A 17784-nucleotide genomic window follows, 5' to 3' on the forward strand; every position below is an offset into this window, starting at 1 on the left:
AGTGTTCAGTGTGTCACAGTGTTCAGTGTGTCACAGTGTGAGTGTGTCACAGTGTGTTCAGTGTGTCACAGTGTGAGCGTGTCAGTGTGTTACAGTGTGAGTGTGTCACAGTGTGTTACATTCTGTGTGTGTTCAGTGTGTTACAGTGCAAGTATGTCAAAGTGCGAGTGTGTCACAGTGTTCAGTGTGTTACAGTGCAAGTATGTCAAAGTGCGAGTGTGTCACAGTGTGAGTGTGTCACAGTGTTACATTCTGTGTGTGTTCAGTGTGTTACAGTGCAAGTATGTCAAAGTGCGAGTGTGTCACAGTGTTCAGTGTGTTACAGTGTGAGTGTGTCACAGTGTGTTACATTCTGTGTGTGTTCAGTGTGTTACAGTGCAAGTATGTCAAAGTGCGAGTGTGTCACAGTGTGAGTGTGTCACAGTGTGTTCAGTGTGTCACAGTGTGAGTGTGTTCAGTGTGTTACAGTGTGAGTGCACGATGGCAGGAGAGACGCTCTCTGACCCCGGGGACGAGCACAGGCGCGCCCTGGTGTACCGGCTCGTGCTGCTGCAGCAGGCACGGAGCTCCGTGGAGCGCGAGCTGAGGGCCTTCACGGAAACGGTACTGTACCCCCCCACCGATAACGTAAATAATTCCCATAATTGCAAGGTGCGTCTCATTTCTGCAGCTCACAGTGAAGACAGTGCGCAGGAAATGAGCTTGTCTGTCATGTTTTTGATGGTCCAGTCTCTTCACACACAGGGGTAAACCGACCTGTGTTGTGTCTGGATCTCAGTCAGTCCTCGTTGTGCTGAGTGTCCATCACACCACTCGTGCCATTAATCCTGTCTCTGTGGACTCGGGAGCTGCACGTTCCTCTGCAGTATAGCGTGCCCAAAGCTCTCAGACACGGACAGTATCTGTGTCCCTGTGCGGCTCAACGGGTTTCTGCTCACAAACTGCAGGCCACCCGAGCGGTGCAGATCTTCCTGGACCGACCCGAGACAGGCGCGGCGCCGGACTGCCTGAGCATCTCCATTGGCCTGGAGGAGAGAGTCCTGGTCCTGCAGCAGCTCTCGGTCTTCTTCCAGGACCTGCGATCAGGTAGAGCCGTGCACTGGTCAGACCAGAGTCATGGACACTAAGGCGCAGGTAACCACAGGACTGTTATACTGAGGAATTATCTGATTAGCAGTGTATCAACAGCGGTAGTATGTGTGAGAATTCAGTGCGTCTCTGTCTACATCTGATGTCCCTGTCTGGACACTTTCAGGACGAGGTGAACACAGCTGTATTGATACCGAACCATCTTGTTGTTTCTGAGAGTTGAACGTTACAGAAGTGGTGGAAATGTACCAGAGGCTTTGACATATCAATTCATTAGCTCTATTGTTGATTATTCAGTAGCCAATATAATGTTAGCTTTGCATATTAACCAGTATTTCATGCATATTCATTGATTCTTCCAAATTATTCCCGTATATAGACTTCGTTAGCTTTCAAAATCTCTCCCTATAAAGAGCCGCACCTCTTCTTGCTCGGGGCTCCTCCGAGTCCAGGATCCTCTGTGTCTCCGTCACCCGTCTTTCTATATATAACCGTTAGACAGTACACAACTTACGGATTCACTGCAGTCCTGTCGAGTCCACATCACATCACACTTGCATATTTCACGCATGCGTTTATCCTAGGAGACTTGCAATACAACAGAAAATCAAATCTAAGTGAGGAGTGGGACTGAAATATGTGAAGAGCAACCATGCAGAACTAAAACTTAAACAGATGTATGAGCGCGTCTGACTCGTGCGTGGAAATCTGGTGCATCTTGACCTCGGGGAGTCCAGTGCACAGCAACAATGACGGTTCTGTGAGCAGATATGAAGCGCGTGCTGCTAGAACTGGAATTTTCACGGAGCCGTCTTCATACGTCTTATATGTAAGGCATGCACACTTATCAGCATCTCATCGGGCAAATCCATTTCAGTTGCTTTTAAAAATAACTGTTTTTGATTCTAGTTTCAGGCCCAGAAAGTTGCTCAGCATTGATCCCAAAGCGTCAGCCTCCCTTCCCTGCTCTTCGGGGCGCATCTGATGAGAGAGGCATCCTGAAGTTTGGACCCATGTTGAGAAACGTTCTGATGGCCACGTCGATCACGAATGCCGTTCAGACGCTAGGAGCCATGCTAGCGTTAGGGCAGATCCGAGGGCTCCTCACTCCTCACACGAAGATGGTGTCTTGCAGTACGTCCACGTACTTCAACCTCAAGAAGGAAGTGTTTACAACTCCTGGTTTCGAGAAGGAAAAGGTGCGAACCGAGAGGGCTGGCGGTCGTGTCGCACCACAGATGGTCGTGCCGTTGATGTCGGGCGAAAGCTCTCAGTCCGGGATCGGAGGCCCTTGTGCAATAATGACCAAGACCGTCAAGCCCAAGATGAGACGAGGACCAGCTTGTTTGTTAGACATACATTTGGGTAATGGTCTGGAAGTGAACCACCAAAAACAGACCTCGTCCCAGCTGATCTCTTTTCTCCGCACGTATTATGAAAGTGATCATGTGACTGGAGTGGATCTCTTTAAAGGAAACCCAGAAGCCCAAAGTGCTCTCCCGATGGAGGTGACGGTCGCACCGCTGGACTCGGTTGACCACCAGCGCACTTTGGAAAATGAGTTGTCAGCGGCAGATGGCTTGAAGCCGCAACGCCTGCCCTGCCTGGGATGCTGTGTGCCTGTCTTTAAGATCAGAAGGACCAGTAAGGACGGCGTGTCCATCTACAGATGCACAATCGCCACCAAATCTGAGTTGTGGGACATCTGTGATATCTGCATTGAGGAAGCTGCTCTTTCTAACTGCCTTTTGGAGCAAGACCTTCCACTTCCTGCAGAAACGCGCAGCGGTGGTCATGAGGAGCCTGAGGTCGCGCCAGGCTGTGGCGGCCCCAGGGGGCCACGGCTTTTGACTGCAGTCGAGGTCAAAGAGGCGGAAGTTGTTGATTCCACTCTGGGGAAGGAGGGCACCGGTGAGAAGAGTGATGGAGACGTCACAATCCCAGAATTCAAGATCCGGAAATTCGAGGAAATGGAGGTGACCGTCACCCATGTGGACAGCCCTGCGAGCTTCTTCATCCAGAGCGCTGGAGCTGAGCTGCAGGAACTGACTCGGAAGCTGAAGTAAGATTATTTTCTTTTTATCTGCCTCAAAGTTTGCATGTGAAGGCTTACAATTCCACTGTAAATACTCCTGAATGTGTGTTTTTAATTGCATTTAGGTTATCATGGTATTCCTAAGTTGATCAATGTGTACATACAACACAAAGCATCAACATCGCACACACACACACCACGTGTTTTGGGAGAGAAGGGCATCCTGGTGTGATATAGAGGTTTCAGGATGTGAGAAATCGGCTCCTGAGAGCAGAGAGAGCATTGATGCCATCTGTAAAACATTTGTGTGTCTGAGAAGAACAGCAGAAATGTCATTACTACTGAGGGAAATGTATTGTTTTTATAATTAGACCAGCTTATGTTCTGTACCTAGGTCTCTTCCTCTTTTCTTTTATTTAATGAAGAAGCACAGTGTTTCCATTGAGAGAGATAGGGGGTGCCTTCCTTTCACGAAGGTCAACTTTCAAAGATAACTGAAGTCTGAAAACAATTACTGCTAAAGAGAGGGGAATGGGAACCAGCTCAGACTGGATCTGAAGCAAGGCTGTCCAAACTACAGGTGTTTCTTAAAACAACTCGGTCACTGACGATAACTGCACGAGACTGCATCAGCGTTGTTTGAGCACAGCCTCTGTGAGTTTGACCCGGCAGCTCTAGAGTTGTGGTGAGACTCCTTCTGACTGAGTAAAGAGGGTTTCTTCTCTGTAACGGCATCTTCTGGGCTGATTGACTGAAACCCCACAGCAAACCCGAACCCCGAGGTCGATGGTTTTACTTTAAAAGGGATGGGTATTGTCACGAAGTGTGTCGCTCTCAACACTACAGAGAGCGGTTCTGAAACAGTAACCGCAGCCGAAGACCTCCCGTGCTTTTCCTCACTGTCGCTCTTCTGTCAGTCAGGACCGCAGCTCCTCCTGTGCGCGGATTAAATGCGTCCCTGATATCGGAGCCCACGTTGTCGGCTGGTTCCCCAGACAGCAGCTGTGGTGCCGGGGAGTTGTGCTCAAGATCTGTGGGATGCAAGGAGGTAACGCACCCGGCTGAATCAGACTTAATAAGGATAAGTCAGATCTGTTCCTATGTGTGAGTGATTTGAGTGGGTTCACCTTCTCTGCGTGTCTCTGTAGAGGTGGCGACGGGTCGGTCCCATGAGCGCCTGCACCGCGTCGAGGTGGAGGTGATGAGGATCGATTTCGGAGACGCTGCACGGCTGGTGCTGGTTGACCTGTGGGAGCTCAGCGCGGAGCTGGCCGCTGTCCCCAGGCAGGCTCTGTGCGTCTCGCTGGCAAACGTACGCGCTTCCTTCATGCACAGCGTTCCATGATCGGGAATTCCCTTTCAATCGAGAATCCTGAATTGTTAATCAACCCCTGCTTCTGATTGTACCGTTACACACCTTATTCGGTGTGGACTATGCTCGTATGGTTGTGTGTCCTGACCGGAGCACAGACACACTGACCTGGCTGTCTTCTGTATGATTGTGGAGGCGATGGGACGGGGCTGTCCAGCAGTCTGACGCGCTGCTCTGTCCCTGTGCTGCAGGTGTCCCCGCTCAGCGGAGGGCAGTGGACGTCGGAAGCGATCAGCTGGTTCAGAGAGAAGGTGGGAGGCCGGAAGCTCTACGCCCGCCTGTATCCCACAGACGGCGCCGTGAAGGCCGAGCTGTTCATGGACAAAGGGAGACTTGGGGCCATGAGGTTTGTGTGGATGTGCACACGTCCGTGTTTGTCCAGGGTTTCAGTGTTTTAGACTGACGGAACAACTAAACAACAGTAAGAGCTGAGTCCAATAGAAACTGTGTCTGTGTCGAGTGTTGTGCTGATGGACACACCCTGGTCTGAGTCGCGCTCTGCGATTAGAGGTCAAAGTATTGAATTTATTATAAAGTCAACAATATATGAGTGAGTGTGCTGTTAAAGAATGTGAACTGAGGTAGTGTCCAGAAACCGGTATATTCAGTGTAGCGAGTTCATGCACATTGTGACAGGTTTGTGAAATGAAAACCCAGGGAGTTCAGGACAAAAGCTACCTTCTGGTGTTTTATTCTGGCTTTTCAGTAAACTTGCAATAACAGAGAAAACCAAATATCCTCCTCACAGATGTACTCAAAAACAACAAACCTAGACTCAAACAAAAGAAAGACGGTTGAGGGTCTTACTGTAAACTGAAAAAATCTAAATTCTGCCCCTCCCCCCCCCCATATTATAGATCTATCCTACATAGATCTATAATATGGGGGGGGGGATTACAAAATGCCGGCTAAAATGCATATTGTCAACCAATACTTCAACATAAAATAAGTCTGTGCCTCTGATTCAAACTGCTTTATAGGAACGAAAAACAAGTGCCTCCAGCTCTGTAATTTAAATATTTGATTTATTGAAAGCGAACTTAATTATATTCTTGCTCTCGAACTTTCTTAGATGAAACATTAGTGGTTTACATAATTTTTTAATGTTTTGAATATCGGTGTACCTGTGCTGCTCAATATTAAAATAGTTTATTCATTTGTTTATGTATGTACGCATGTATACTAAATAAACTGGTATTTTAAACTCACTGCTCACAAGGCGAAGGAGATCAAAACATTCATCTCATGTGTAAGTTGGCAGTGGATGCCGGTTTCTGGGTTAGTGAAATATAATGCATTGATTGGAGTAGATAACAGAGCCAGCGAGGTTTCTCTAACTTTTATCAGCTTTTGTTGTTGATGTATTAAATGAAGCACCAAGGAAGTGTTATAAGTACAACATTGTGTAATTTGCAGAGCCAGATCATGTTTTGTACTGATCCTAACCCACTCCTTGGTTTGTGTTGTGGTTTTATAATCCAATCCCTGTGTTTCAGGAGAGGGGCTTCGGTTTCACTGCAACTGACTGAAAACGGCCACGCGACGCATGACCGCCTGAGGAGAGCCGCGCACGACGGTGGGCTGCTGTTACGAGCTGTGCAGTCCGTGTCGCCACTAGAGGACAGCCTTCTCTACACCCGCGTTCAAGGACTTCGTTTCACCGCGTGATCAATAAACACTCGACACTTATGTTTTTCAGGTAGAATCCAAGGCCGACAGAACCGAGCGTCGGCGCAGTGGGAGAGACACATCCTGTCCCGTTTCTCTCGGCACAGAGACCCACCGACTTCTACCTTCTGTCTCGGCTGACGGTCTGTGTACGGCGCTGCGCAGAGACCCGGGTGAGGGCCTCGGCCCCGGCCCTGGAGTCTGTGTGTCTCGGTGTGATGTGACTCGCCCCACGTGCTGTTGCTCTTGACGGCTGTCAATAGTGCCGCGTTAGTGCCGATAGGAGTTAGTTATGTTTAAATTCGCATCCCGGAACGATAGTGTAGTAATTAAGTAATCGCAACCGCAAAACCAGCGGGGCCTCTGTACTGTCAATCGTGTGATCAGGATCAAAGGACACGGATCACAACCATCGCAGCTGGTTTGGCCTGGAATGGATTCAGCCTCCGCTCTTCTCGGTCCCTTGCTGAACTGCAGTGTGTCCGTCTCACACTTTCCTCTTTCAAGGACTGTGTGGAGAGCTTCATACGGGTATTTTTGTACACAGGAAAACCTCAAAAGAAAGTTTGAATTGTTCAGTGTTGGATTTAAAAAAAAAAAAGGCTGAATCCAAATACTTGTTAGTCCTGCTTTATTCACAGACGTGAGTGTAATAGAAACGGAGGCACAATACAATAACTGTACAATAACTGAACGGGTGAAACGATGCCCTTCCTGACACGCGAGGCGCTCTGCAGCTGCCGCCGCGGGCCGAGGAACGGCTGAGGCTCTTGGGAAGAGCGTTGCACAACATGTGGATCAGGAAGTCCTGGTTTACAGGGATTGGGGAAGGAGACGCCACATGTCCAGCAGGGACTTGTTCATTCACATGTTCCCAAACCATAACGTGTGTGTGTGTGTGTGTGTGTGTGTGTGTCCTGTAGGCTGATACCAGTTATATAAGCAAAGTGTTATTTTCAAATTGAAGGTGTGCTGGAGGAAGTTCATATCAGGTGTGCAACACAAATGAGAGGGACTCGGGCGTCACGGCTCGTCTGTGCCCAGGCGCTGGACCCGATTGCAGCGTGGGCTGTTCTCAGACGCACTGTTCCCCCGTGCCCCCCTGAGCCAGGGAAGCAGACGAGTGTCTTCCTTACATTGAACCTGTAATACACTGTTTATGAATATTTAACATTAAAAATAGATTGATAATCTTGAGTGTGTGTCTATGTGTGTAGATGTATACTTCACATTTATCAATACCCAGGTTTGTGGTTATTTTGCTTCTGTTCTGTGCCATGCTGTAATGATCGGGTCCTGCTCACCGTGTGTTAGTCCTGTAAGTATAAAAGTATAAACTGAACAATGACAGTGTGTATGTAGATTAGCGTTTTCCTATGTAGACACTATAATGATTATGGCAGTATTTGAATACACACAAGTTTCAATGTGCAGGACAACTGCGAGGAATTGTCTTGACTATCGAATTGTTTTTCCCTTTTTAAATCCATGCAGTAATGCCTTTCTCGCACTTCCTCACCTCTGATTCATTCAGATCCAGAGAAGCAACACCCTGGTACACAGACAGCACGCCAAGACTTCAGATACCAGTGCGTGTTCATTAATGATCTCCAGATGGGTAGAGCTGGAGAATGGGCACATTGTCTGAAGTTATTCCCCACCTAGACTCGATCGATCAGTTTTCACTGGATTGAAATATCCTGCCACCGCCCCAATTAGCGGGACTTGCGCAGCAGATTGAAAAAAAACAACGTTTGACTGTTGTCTAAGTCTGCATTTGTGTGAAAATGCTGATTCATTCATTCATTATTTGCTTTCATTGAATTCCCTGGAGTTGAAACTGCCTGCCAGTGATTGAGTCCTAGGTGAACAGGTGAAGTGGGGCTAAACAAACCTGCTGAGAGATAAGGTCCCTCAGAGATAAGGACGCAGGCACGGTGTTCAGGTGCGACCGAGCCCGGAGCGAGGCTGTGCATGAAGCACTTCATACTTGTGTTCAGTATCATTAGTGTTAATGCCATGTGGTGCGACCCACCTGGGTTACAGAGCCGGGGGGCTGAGCCAGGAGCGCCGGCGGAGGCGTTCCTCTCGCATTGCACACATTCAGCGCCTGTGGGAAAAATCACGTCCAAGTGATCTGAAACTTTGGAGTTTGTGTTGAAGTAACTGAGCTCGTCAGCAGACGATTGGCTAACAGGAAGTCAAGGACAAGCTCGGATAATAAAATGTGGAGTCAGAGATGAGACTTGAGCTCTGCTAGAAGACCCCGCTCCAGTCGTGTGGACAGCGCTGTGAGTACACCGCTTCACCCGCACCTGAGCACGGCAGGGGTGGCGCACTGGTCGTGCTGGTTGGGAGGTTCGGGAGGGACTGGTTTAGTTGATGCGTTCAGGTGGTGAGACGCGTCTCCGCTGCGGCCGGGTGCAGCTGAAACACGGAGACGCGCTGCACTGCAGTCTGCTGGCTTATTTCTCCAGTGTCTTTCCTTTTGTTTTTGCAATATAAAAACCGCATTAGATTTAAATATGCAATGTCCCGAGGGAAATGAATTGACAAAATGAAGCAACCAGGCAGTTTAAGTCCAGTGTCTGCTTGGTCAGACGGTGTGGCGTTTCTTCGGGCGCAATGGCCGCGTCCGTCCTGTGTGGACTGCCCGGGCCGGGCCGGGCTGGGCTGGGCTGGGCTCGGCTCTTTCTCGGTCCCGTTGGCTTCAGGATTCATTGTCCAGGGATTGCTGATGCAAGCCGCATCTCTTTAGTGCCTGTAGTCTATAGCATGATCTTTATTGGAGGATAATTGACCATGCGTCTTTATTTAACGGTCACATTGGTTGGGCATCATGCTCGCTGCTTTGCCTCGTTCAGTACCAGTTCAGCTGCCGTGGCGGTGCTGTAGCTGCTTTTCATTGTTTTCCTGAAAAGAAAAATGCATCTATAATTTAAACCCACATTTCAGGTACGCCAAAGAAGCCTGGGGCGGGGACGTGTGAACTTCCACACATTGTAGGAAATCTTTAACTTGTAACCTTCTCAGATGTAATGTATTTGTACATGTAGATGTTCACGATTAGCTTCAATATGGGTTATAATGAGGTACAACTTGAGTTTAAAAACCCGAGGTTTGATGCACCAAATTATATTGGCGAATATTTAGTTAAACCAATTTGCGATTAGTTCTTGGGTGGCGTCCTTGTCTGAAAAGAAGCGTGAGAGTCTAATGAGAACTAATGAGAAGATGATTACACCTAAAACAAATAGTTTTGTTCAGTAGCTAATGTACTAATTGTATAGCTATATATATATTCATGCCAATTCCCTGGACATCTACAGAGCTGTTTGATAAAATTTTAAAAGAGCTTTGATAGAATTTGTATTCCACTATACAATGTGTGCATAATTCTTCAATAAATAAATAAAGCATACATAAAAACTGCCTGATTTAAAATCCCAAATAGTTAAAAATCAACCAATTAATCAGTGTTGGTCAGCTGGTAGCTCTGCTGTATTAGCTAATCATTGACCTCCAAGACAGAGAACTTTCAGCTCAAGTCCCATCTTACACAAAAGTACAGTTTTTTTTAAATATTGTATCTAGGGAATGGTAGCCTCCAAAAACAATAATACAATAAATGTAACCAACATAGCCCTGGGAAATGTGCTATAAAGATTATGCAATGTCTTATAAATGTTCGGATTGCATGATGGCTTGTTACAAATTACTTTTATTAAAGTGAATCTCTTGGGTGGTAATAATGCTAGACGATGAAGAAAGTTTATTTTCGTTGGGGTTTTGATGTAGGTGGCAGGACTGTCTTGCCTCTTAACTTTATTGAGTAATTGTGAGTCCGATTTCCAAGAACTTTGGGTGGAATCTGAGTAAGGGTCAAGAATGATCTAATGCTTCTTAATGGCGTTCCTGCTACACCTACATCATATTGCTTTATAACTGGAGGCTTCCTGTAGAGGAAGTGATGAACACTCATCAGACCTGCACAAGGATTGATCCGTGCTGTAGCAACTTCATATCACAATAAAAAGGATTCCGCTTCTTCCTTGGTGGTTCGAAGTAGGCATCAATCTTTTCTACCTGCTATATTTGACCCCTTTAATATTTAAAACCCTTATTCATACACAGGACTATTTGCATTGATAATCTTTTTTACTTTAAACCTCATACTGAGTGACTTCCAGGGATAACAATAAATCGACTCCAGAGCAAGCATGTTGACTAATGTCACTAGTGCAGAGTCATGTCAGTTTTGACCAGATCCCCAAAATGTCTGTTTCATGAGGGAATTCTGCTTTGGGTCATAGATCCCTGACACCCAAAATCACCCTAAACAATATGCTGCCTTGTTTTATCCGCCCCATTTGTTTTGCACGAACTGTAAATCTTTGTATTAGCTTCCCCGAAAGGGGGTGGTGGAAACAGTCACTTGAATAAACTCCGAAACCATTTGCAGCCAGCGACGCAAACGGGCCGACAGCTATGAGAATAATTGCATTTTTGCAGACGTACATCTGAAGTCACAAGAAGACCGGGCTGTCGTAGACTGCTGCTTCCTGTGCTCTTGTTGGGGTCACATCGTCACATAAATGAGGAGAGACGTACATTTACATGGTTGTCATTAGAACATGCGATGGCAGAATAAACAGTGTGGGCCAACACATCTGTAAGAAACGTGTTCATTTCATTGTGTGCTGTAGAGTCGGAGGGCAGTTTGTTTTTGTGGATGTCTGTATCGGGTGCAGACATCAGGAGTATCAGTCCATAGCCACCATAGTACCGTCTTCATGGATATTGAATATTACTAGGAAGTGTGATTCATCCCCACAGCTTCAAAGCTGAATGAGTTACTCGTCTGTTTAACTAGGAAGGCAGTGTAAAGATAAGATGGGGGAATCCACTTAATCAGCAGAAAAATGCTTCACTACAGTAAACCCTTCAAGATGAAATAAGAAAATTGATTGATTCAATCAAACTGATCAAAAGAAATCAGTTGAGGAGCACAGTGGTCAATCATTCGAACCCTTGGCCACCACAGGGCTAGAGAACCCAAAGAAGAGGGAGGGGTGGTGAAGGATAAACTGTATAAAATGATCAGCTGAGAAGCAGTGAGGAGGAAAAAGGGAGAGGAGAGGAGAAGAGAAGAGACAAGGAAAGATCAGTCATCACCACCTGACCCCTGGGGTAAGGCCTGCTTAGGGTGTCTACCACTAATAATTATCATTTAATTATGATGTTCTGTGAGGTTTTACATAATTGTCTGTTTCTGTTTAATCTTGGGTGCACAAATCCTTCTTTGTAGAGGACTAGGGGTGAGGATCTTCTAACTGAGTGAAGTGAGTGTACTTGGGGACAGAGCAGGACAAATGTTGGGGTTGTGAGAGAGAGCGGTCTGGAAGGGCAATCCAGATACAAACTGAGTCCGTACTGCCCAGCAGGTCTCTCCTGAACAATATGTCATGTTCGAGCTTCTCTTAATAATACAGCATGAGCTATTTATGGCTAAGGCAATATTTTACACAACCACCCAGAGTAAAATAAATCTGGGGAGGGTAGATGAACAGGTGAGGACCATTGGTCACATGCTGGTCTTAAAATATGGTGCATTAAGGGCTGAAGAAAGATGTTGTGGGAGACGGGAGCAACTTGTATACTCAGTCATGGGGGTTCTGCATCCCAGAAAGTAATGCTAAAATCCTGGGGCTAAAAACTAAAAGGTCTGAATGGCTTCTCTCATTTAACATCTTTCAGCGCAAGGTTAATCTTGAGGCTGTAAGGAAGTTGTCATTGAGGATAATCTGCTTAAAGACTTCTATGGTCAAACGTCTTCAGTTCTTTTTTTTTTTTTTTTTCCTCTGTTTCCAGTGTGTGTGTATTGTTTCAGTGGGTTTGTAGTTTGCGTATCAAGATGTATTTGAAAGAATAATGAAAACATCTCATGACACAGAAGCAAATGTGAACGCACTCGGGGCTCTTTTTATTTTTATTTTTTTATCCAGAGTTTTACGTCAAAAACACCCTTTATTTCCCCTGTACGAACAGAAACAATAAATAATAGGGGAAAAGCTTTTTGTGTCCACACAGATTCTTTCTTTTGCTGAGGGTAGGCGGAAGTCAAGGCGTTTGATCTGAATTCTAAAGAGTCTTGTTAGGCTCATAAAGGCAGCTATTGTATGTAAATAGTTGGTATAATAGCATATGACTGCTACAGTGCAGGGTAGTGGCTAGTGTCAAGGAATGCATTTGCAATTTTAAAAGGCATGGTGTTTCTGGTGAACTGAGCCTTTCAGTAAAAAGCTTACTACACTGATGTTAATCCAACTGTTTTAGGACTTGTTTGTGCACGGACCCACCTGAAGGTAAATAGCTTTTTTTTTTTTTTTTTCTTCCCTTTTTATTTTATTTATTATATATAATTAGCTTAAGTAGTATATCGCTGTAGGTAAGCGTTAATCATATCAGGGCATTGAGTTCAAGGGTTGTGAAATATGATTATGGTGTCCATAAGCTGTTTTATTGATTACACTTTAATGATTGACTAATAACTAGTCTATGCTACCACTGATTAAATAACTTCTTAAGTAGAAAGAAAAGGTAACATTTTCTGATGAACACACACAATTGTTTTCCCCTGCTTTTTACAAACTGTTGTCCATACTGTTGTGTAAGAGGTTAAGAGGTCCTGATTCCTAAAACCCAGATTCAGCATTTGTTGTTTTTTACTATTGTGATCTACCTTTGGTATGCTTTCATGATAAGGGAGGCGACGGTTAATGTTTTCAAAGCTGTCTGCTGCCGAGTTGCATCGGATATTTCTTACTTTGATTGTCTTGCACTTTATGCACAGGTATGTATTTTAACTACAGTAACCGGAACCCTGTTCGTTTTGACTTTATCTTAATTGTTTTGTGAGCTCCTGTTGAACTTTGAAAGCCCTTTCAGTGGAACAAAATAATTAAAGATAAAGAGTAACCTCTTTGCATTCCTCTGAAACACTAGGGGGGCCTTTCTTCAATTAAAACTGCATCTACAGACAACCCTTTGTCCAACATCCAGAGTGTCCTTGAACTCATCTTCCATTATTTGCCTTAATGAAATTAGGACACAGTTAATGTACCTCCAGTAGTAAAATACTTACTCTAGATGCACATAATCTGGATGAGCAGTCAGGAGATGTTCCAATCATGCAGCCAGGGCCCGGGTTTCTGTACAGTGTGAGGGATGGCGAGATTGGGATGGAGATATGAGGATTGTTACGTGGTGGTCACGCTGCCTCGCAACACTTCCATGATTGGACCCGAAAGGAGAGACACGTGACTGTTTTCAGTGTTGAGGGCGGCCTCCATTGGCTATGAAGTGGACTCGAAGCCACGGTTGACCCTCCGTCAGTTGGACACTGCCTAGTGTCCACTCACTAACAGCGGCTTCACTTAGATTCTTGAGTTGGATGCTTATGACACCTCCTACTGAGCCTGGTAATCTGCCCTCTGGTCTTAATATACTTTGAAGGATGGAAGCGGTGAAAATGAAAACTGCTTTGTTTCAGGTTGCTTAACTGCTATAAAAAGGTTCCAGGGGCAGGGTTTTCTAAAGGTCTCAATGGTTGAAATGGATCTGTCTTGCTTATTGTAGGAAATGCCTGAAGCATCGAATATCTAAAGTTCTGGAGGGCTTGTGTTTTGCTAACAAAGGTTGTCCTTGTTTCATATTTAAGTGCAATCATGTCTGAAAATGTACAGTTTCATATTTGCAAGACTGTTTTAAGATCCAGTTTGGATCACAAGTGAGACTAATGTTTATCCTTGGGGAACTGATGCGATCATTTTCTAACTGATGAAACTGCTGGCACAATTGAGAGTCTGTTCAAGAGAGACGGAGGTTAGTTGGGGAAACTTGTAAACTGTTGTTACTTCGATCTTGTGAGTTTCTCGTCATTGCTTTAAAACCATATAACCTATAGATCGTGCATTTGGTGATAGTCATATGTTTTGTAACAGTATATTTTAAAAAAGATATTCTAACAATGACTCAATCACTCTCAAGTGATCCAAAGATGTGACAAAGGATTTCAATGGTATTTTCCTGGAAACACTTGTTTTAAGTCCTAAAAATAGTCTGAACAGGAGTTTACACAACATATTAAAATGCTAATGTAAACCCTAAAGAGTTTTTGTTTGTACATGTGTAACTGATTTGCCTCTTTCTGTTTTCAGACCTGGAACCAAAAATGAATTGGGCGTCCTTTTATGCCGTTTTAAGCGGTGTAAATAGGCACTCCACTGGGATCGGCCGCATTTGGCTATCTGTCCTGTTTATCTTCCGTATCATGGTCCTCGTGGTGGCAGCGGAGAGCGTCTGGGGAGATGAGAAGTCTGGGTTCACCTGCAACACCCAGCAGCCCGGCTGTAACAGCGTCTGCTACGACCAGTTCTTCCCCATCTCCCACATCCGCCTGTGGGCTCTGCAGCTCATCCTGGTCTCCACGCCTGCCCTGCTGGTGGCCATGCATGTCGCCCACCGGCGGCACATCGACAAGAAGATCCTCAAGCTGTCCGGGCGCGGCACAAGCAAAGAACTGCAGCAGATCAAGACTGAGAAGATGAAGATCACGGGAGCGCTGTGGTGGACCTACATGATCAGCGTGATCTTCCGCATCACCTTTGAGGCAGCGTTCATGTACATCTTCTACATGATCTACCCGGGATACAAGATGTTCCGGCTGGTCAAGTGCGACTCCTACCCCTGCCCCAACACCGTGGACTGCTTCGTGTCCAGACCCACGGAGAAGACCATCTTCACCATCTTCATGCTGGCTGTGTCGGGGGTCTGCATCCTCCTGAACATCGCCGAGTTGGCCTACCTCGTGGGGAAGGCCTGTACCCGGCATTTCCAGGACCCGGAATCCAGCACCAAGGGCTCTTTCTACGGACACAAGCTCTCCACGTACAAACAGAATGAGATCAACCAGCTGCTCTCGGACCACTCGAGCAGAACCTCGCAGGTCCGCAGGAATCCGAGCTCCGAGAAGGAGGACCGGTGTTCGGCTTGTTAGGCGACCGCTTGTGCTTCTTAACCTGACCGCTGCTTCCAAACCCTTCATCTCCATTTCACTAATTAAGCTTAAACCGTTCCTTACGGAGGTCAAAGCTCAGCATTTTCTTCTTCCTGTAGAGATCTGGGCGCAGGCGTTCCCTGCAGCTGGAACGTTTCCAAAACCTGTAGGAGACCATCGCTTTTTCAGCAGGGCCGGGGGGGTGGGGGGAGCGATTAAATTTAAAACCTGAAACCTTAACTCCTTATCCTCCAAACAATTTGACCATTTTGTTTGTCCACCAAAAACTAAAATGCCGCATTAACCAGAAATGACTCCAAACAGATTTGGTTAGAAAGGACAGTGTTATGCCCTTTTAAAAGTGGTGTAAAGGGAACCATCGTGCAATATCGTGAAAATGGACGATTTTTGAGTCACAGTACAAACTGCAGGGGTAGAAGACAGACAATGGCAGAGAATCTGGACTTTCAAGGACAGGACTTTGAAGGGAACAACGTTCTTGTAACGTCCCTTATAGTGAAGTACAACAACGTCCTTGGAGTTCAGAGAAGCTGCGATGTCTGGTTTATATCCATCGATGGCATGGACATACAACCCAACTCGATGATGCAACATCATTAAGCCATGCTCTGAGACTATAATGCTATAAACCAAAAAGTATGTTAAGAACAAAGTGGACATGTATTTACTTAGAGCCTTTAGAGATCAGAAAAAGCAGTTCAGTATCGGGACATGTTGGGACCTTTGGGGGTCTTTCTTTTGAAGGTTAATGACGTTTTTTGTGGATCCTTCCATGATTGAGTAGCAATTGAATAACACTGATAGCTAACAAAAGGAAAGAGAAATCTTTCCCAATATATTTTAAAGTCTAAATTTTAACCATATATCATCCTGTTCAGTTTACAGATGAATGCCGTGGAACGCACTGGTGCTTCTGAACTGTTTACTGCCTCGCTTTCCTTTCTCCCCCAAATTCAGGTGTGCACAAGTTACATTTCAGGTCAGTTTGATAGCAACTCATTCATGGCTCCATTAATATCTCCTCATTAATATCAAATGTTCATCTATGGAGAAACTGAGATTGCACTAAATTAAACTAATTTCTCCCATTTAAAACCCATATGGAATAAGCTGTAATAAATCTCCCTGGATAGATACTATGTATTAAACTCTAAAACCATGGTAATTGATGCAAATCATTACAAGGGGAGATGGAATCTTAAAATGTTTAATTTTAATGACACAGAATGGTTTTAGTGCTGTGCTACAGCGTATTTTTTTTATTTGAAGCTGCCAAACCCCATGTCTGCTCTGCCTTATCACGCTTTCACATGTACAATTACAATTACATTTATAAATATTCAATGATAAAGCACAAGGAATGAGATGCAAAGATTTATAGATTTCAAATTAATATATTGCTTTTCATACTTATTTTTCCAACTGCCATTGTTAATTTAGTGTATTTCTAATCGCACACTGCATGTACTGTACAACTAAAATACTGACTGAATTATTTTAATTTGTATATGGTTTCTTTCTGTAAATTGTCAAATGGAATTATTTAGAAAACACAACAAATATCGTAAAACTGAAGATGGCAGAAAATGAAGAATTATAGTGATCGATTCCTTTAGGATCTGTTTCAATGACATTTATAAACAATCACTTTTGGTGACCAAAACATCAGCTTTTTACTAATCCAGTATATATTTTTGGGAGCAGTTTTCAGTGTCCGGAGACGTTTTCTTGTTTTCAATGCTTTACGCTGGAGGTTGAATTTGCAGAGTGCACATAGATGGCTTTTATTCTAAAAATGTGAGTAAACTTAAATATGTAAACATTTGAAGGTGTTGCTCTCCTAATATTTTCTATAAACTCCTTACAATTGTGATCAAATAGCTAGTATTGAAGTGGAGAGTTGTGATATTGTTTCAGTAAAATTGACCCAGAATCCAAAACATATCTGCAGAGAACATGTCATAGTTTGTGAACTTTGACTGACTTTTACTTGATTCAATGCCTTGCTTTTTTTTTTTTCTTGTGCTTTTGTTTTGTTTTAAAAACTACCTACCTGTGCTTTTGTTTTTCATTCCAAGTCATTATTCGGATGTCTAAAAGTACTGTATCTTAAGTGAAGTTGTGATTTACTTATTTTAAATTAACTACTGATATTAAAATGTTTTTGAATTTTAGCATTGCTTCTTAGCTGTTGAGGAGTGTATGCCAGCACTGTGTGGTAAAAGGAAGATTGTCTTCTGATCTTAGACTTTCAATTTCATAAGTAAGGGTTGGGTTTTTTCCTTTCTAACAGAGTTGCGTGTCTTTATTAGAATAATCTCCTTTTCTTAATGTATTATTAAGGTCTGCTACCCTCTGTGTAGGAACTGCTTTTTTCTTCTTACATGGACCCATTGGAAGCCCCTGTGTTGTCCTCTCTGCACCTGGTCTAGTTCATATTATAGATCATGTATTTGAAACTGATAGAGAAAAAATTGCTGAAGTAAAAGCTGTTTAATAAAGTGAGAGAGGAGATGCATCAGAACAACACAATATATGAAG

At 44.5% G+C, this 17784-nt stretch overlaps 1 protein-coding gene across 1 annotated transcript; it reads left to right on the forward strand.

The window, feature by feature from the left end:
* Positions 1-443: 443 nt before the first annotated feature.
* LOC136759657 (uncharacterized) lies at positions 444-17417 on the forward strand. The gene is made up of 9 exons (XM_066714622.1): positions 444-603; positions 948-1086; positions 1999-3151; positions 4042-4172; positions 4273-4436; positions 4688-4842; positions 5993-6072; positions 6173-6307; positions 14384-17417. The coding sequence occupies exons 1-9, from the start codon at positions 481-483 to the stop codon at positions 15220-15222; spliced, it is 2919 nt and encodes a 972-aa protein (XP_066570719.1). The 5' UTR covers positions 444-480; the 3' UTR covers positions 15223-17417.
* The last annotated feature ends 367 nt before the right edge of the window (positions 17418-17784 follow it).

The sequence above is a fragment of the Amia ocellicauda genome, chromosome 10, assembly GCF_036373705.1.
Source record: "Amia ocellicauda isolate fAmiCal2 chromosome 10, fAmiCal2.hap1, whole genome shotgun sequence".
Taxonomy (NCBI): domain Eukaryota; kingdom Metazoa; phylum Chordata; class Actinopteri; order Amiiformes; family Amiidae; genus Amia; species Amia ocellicauda.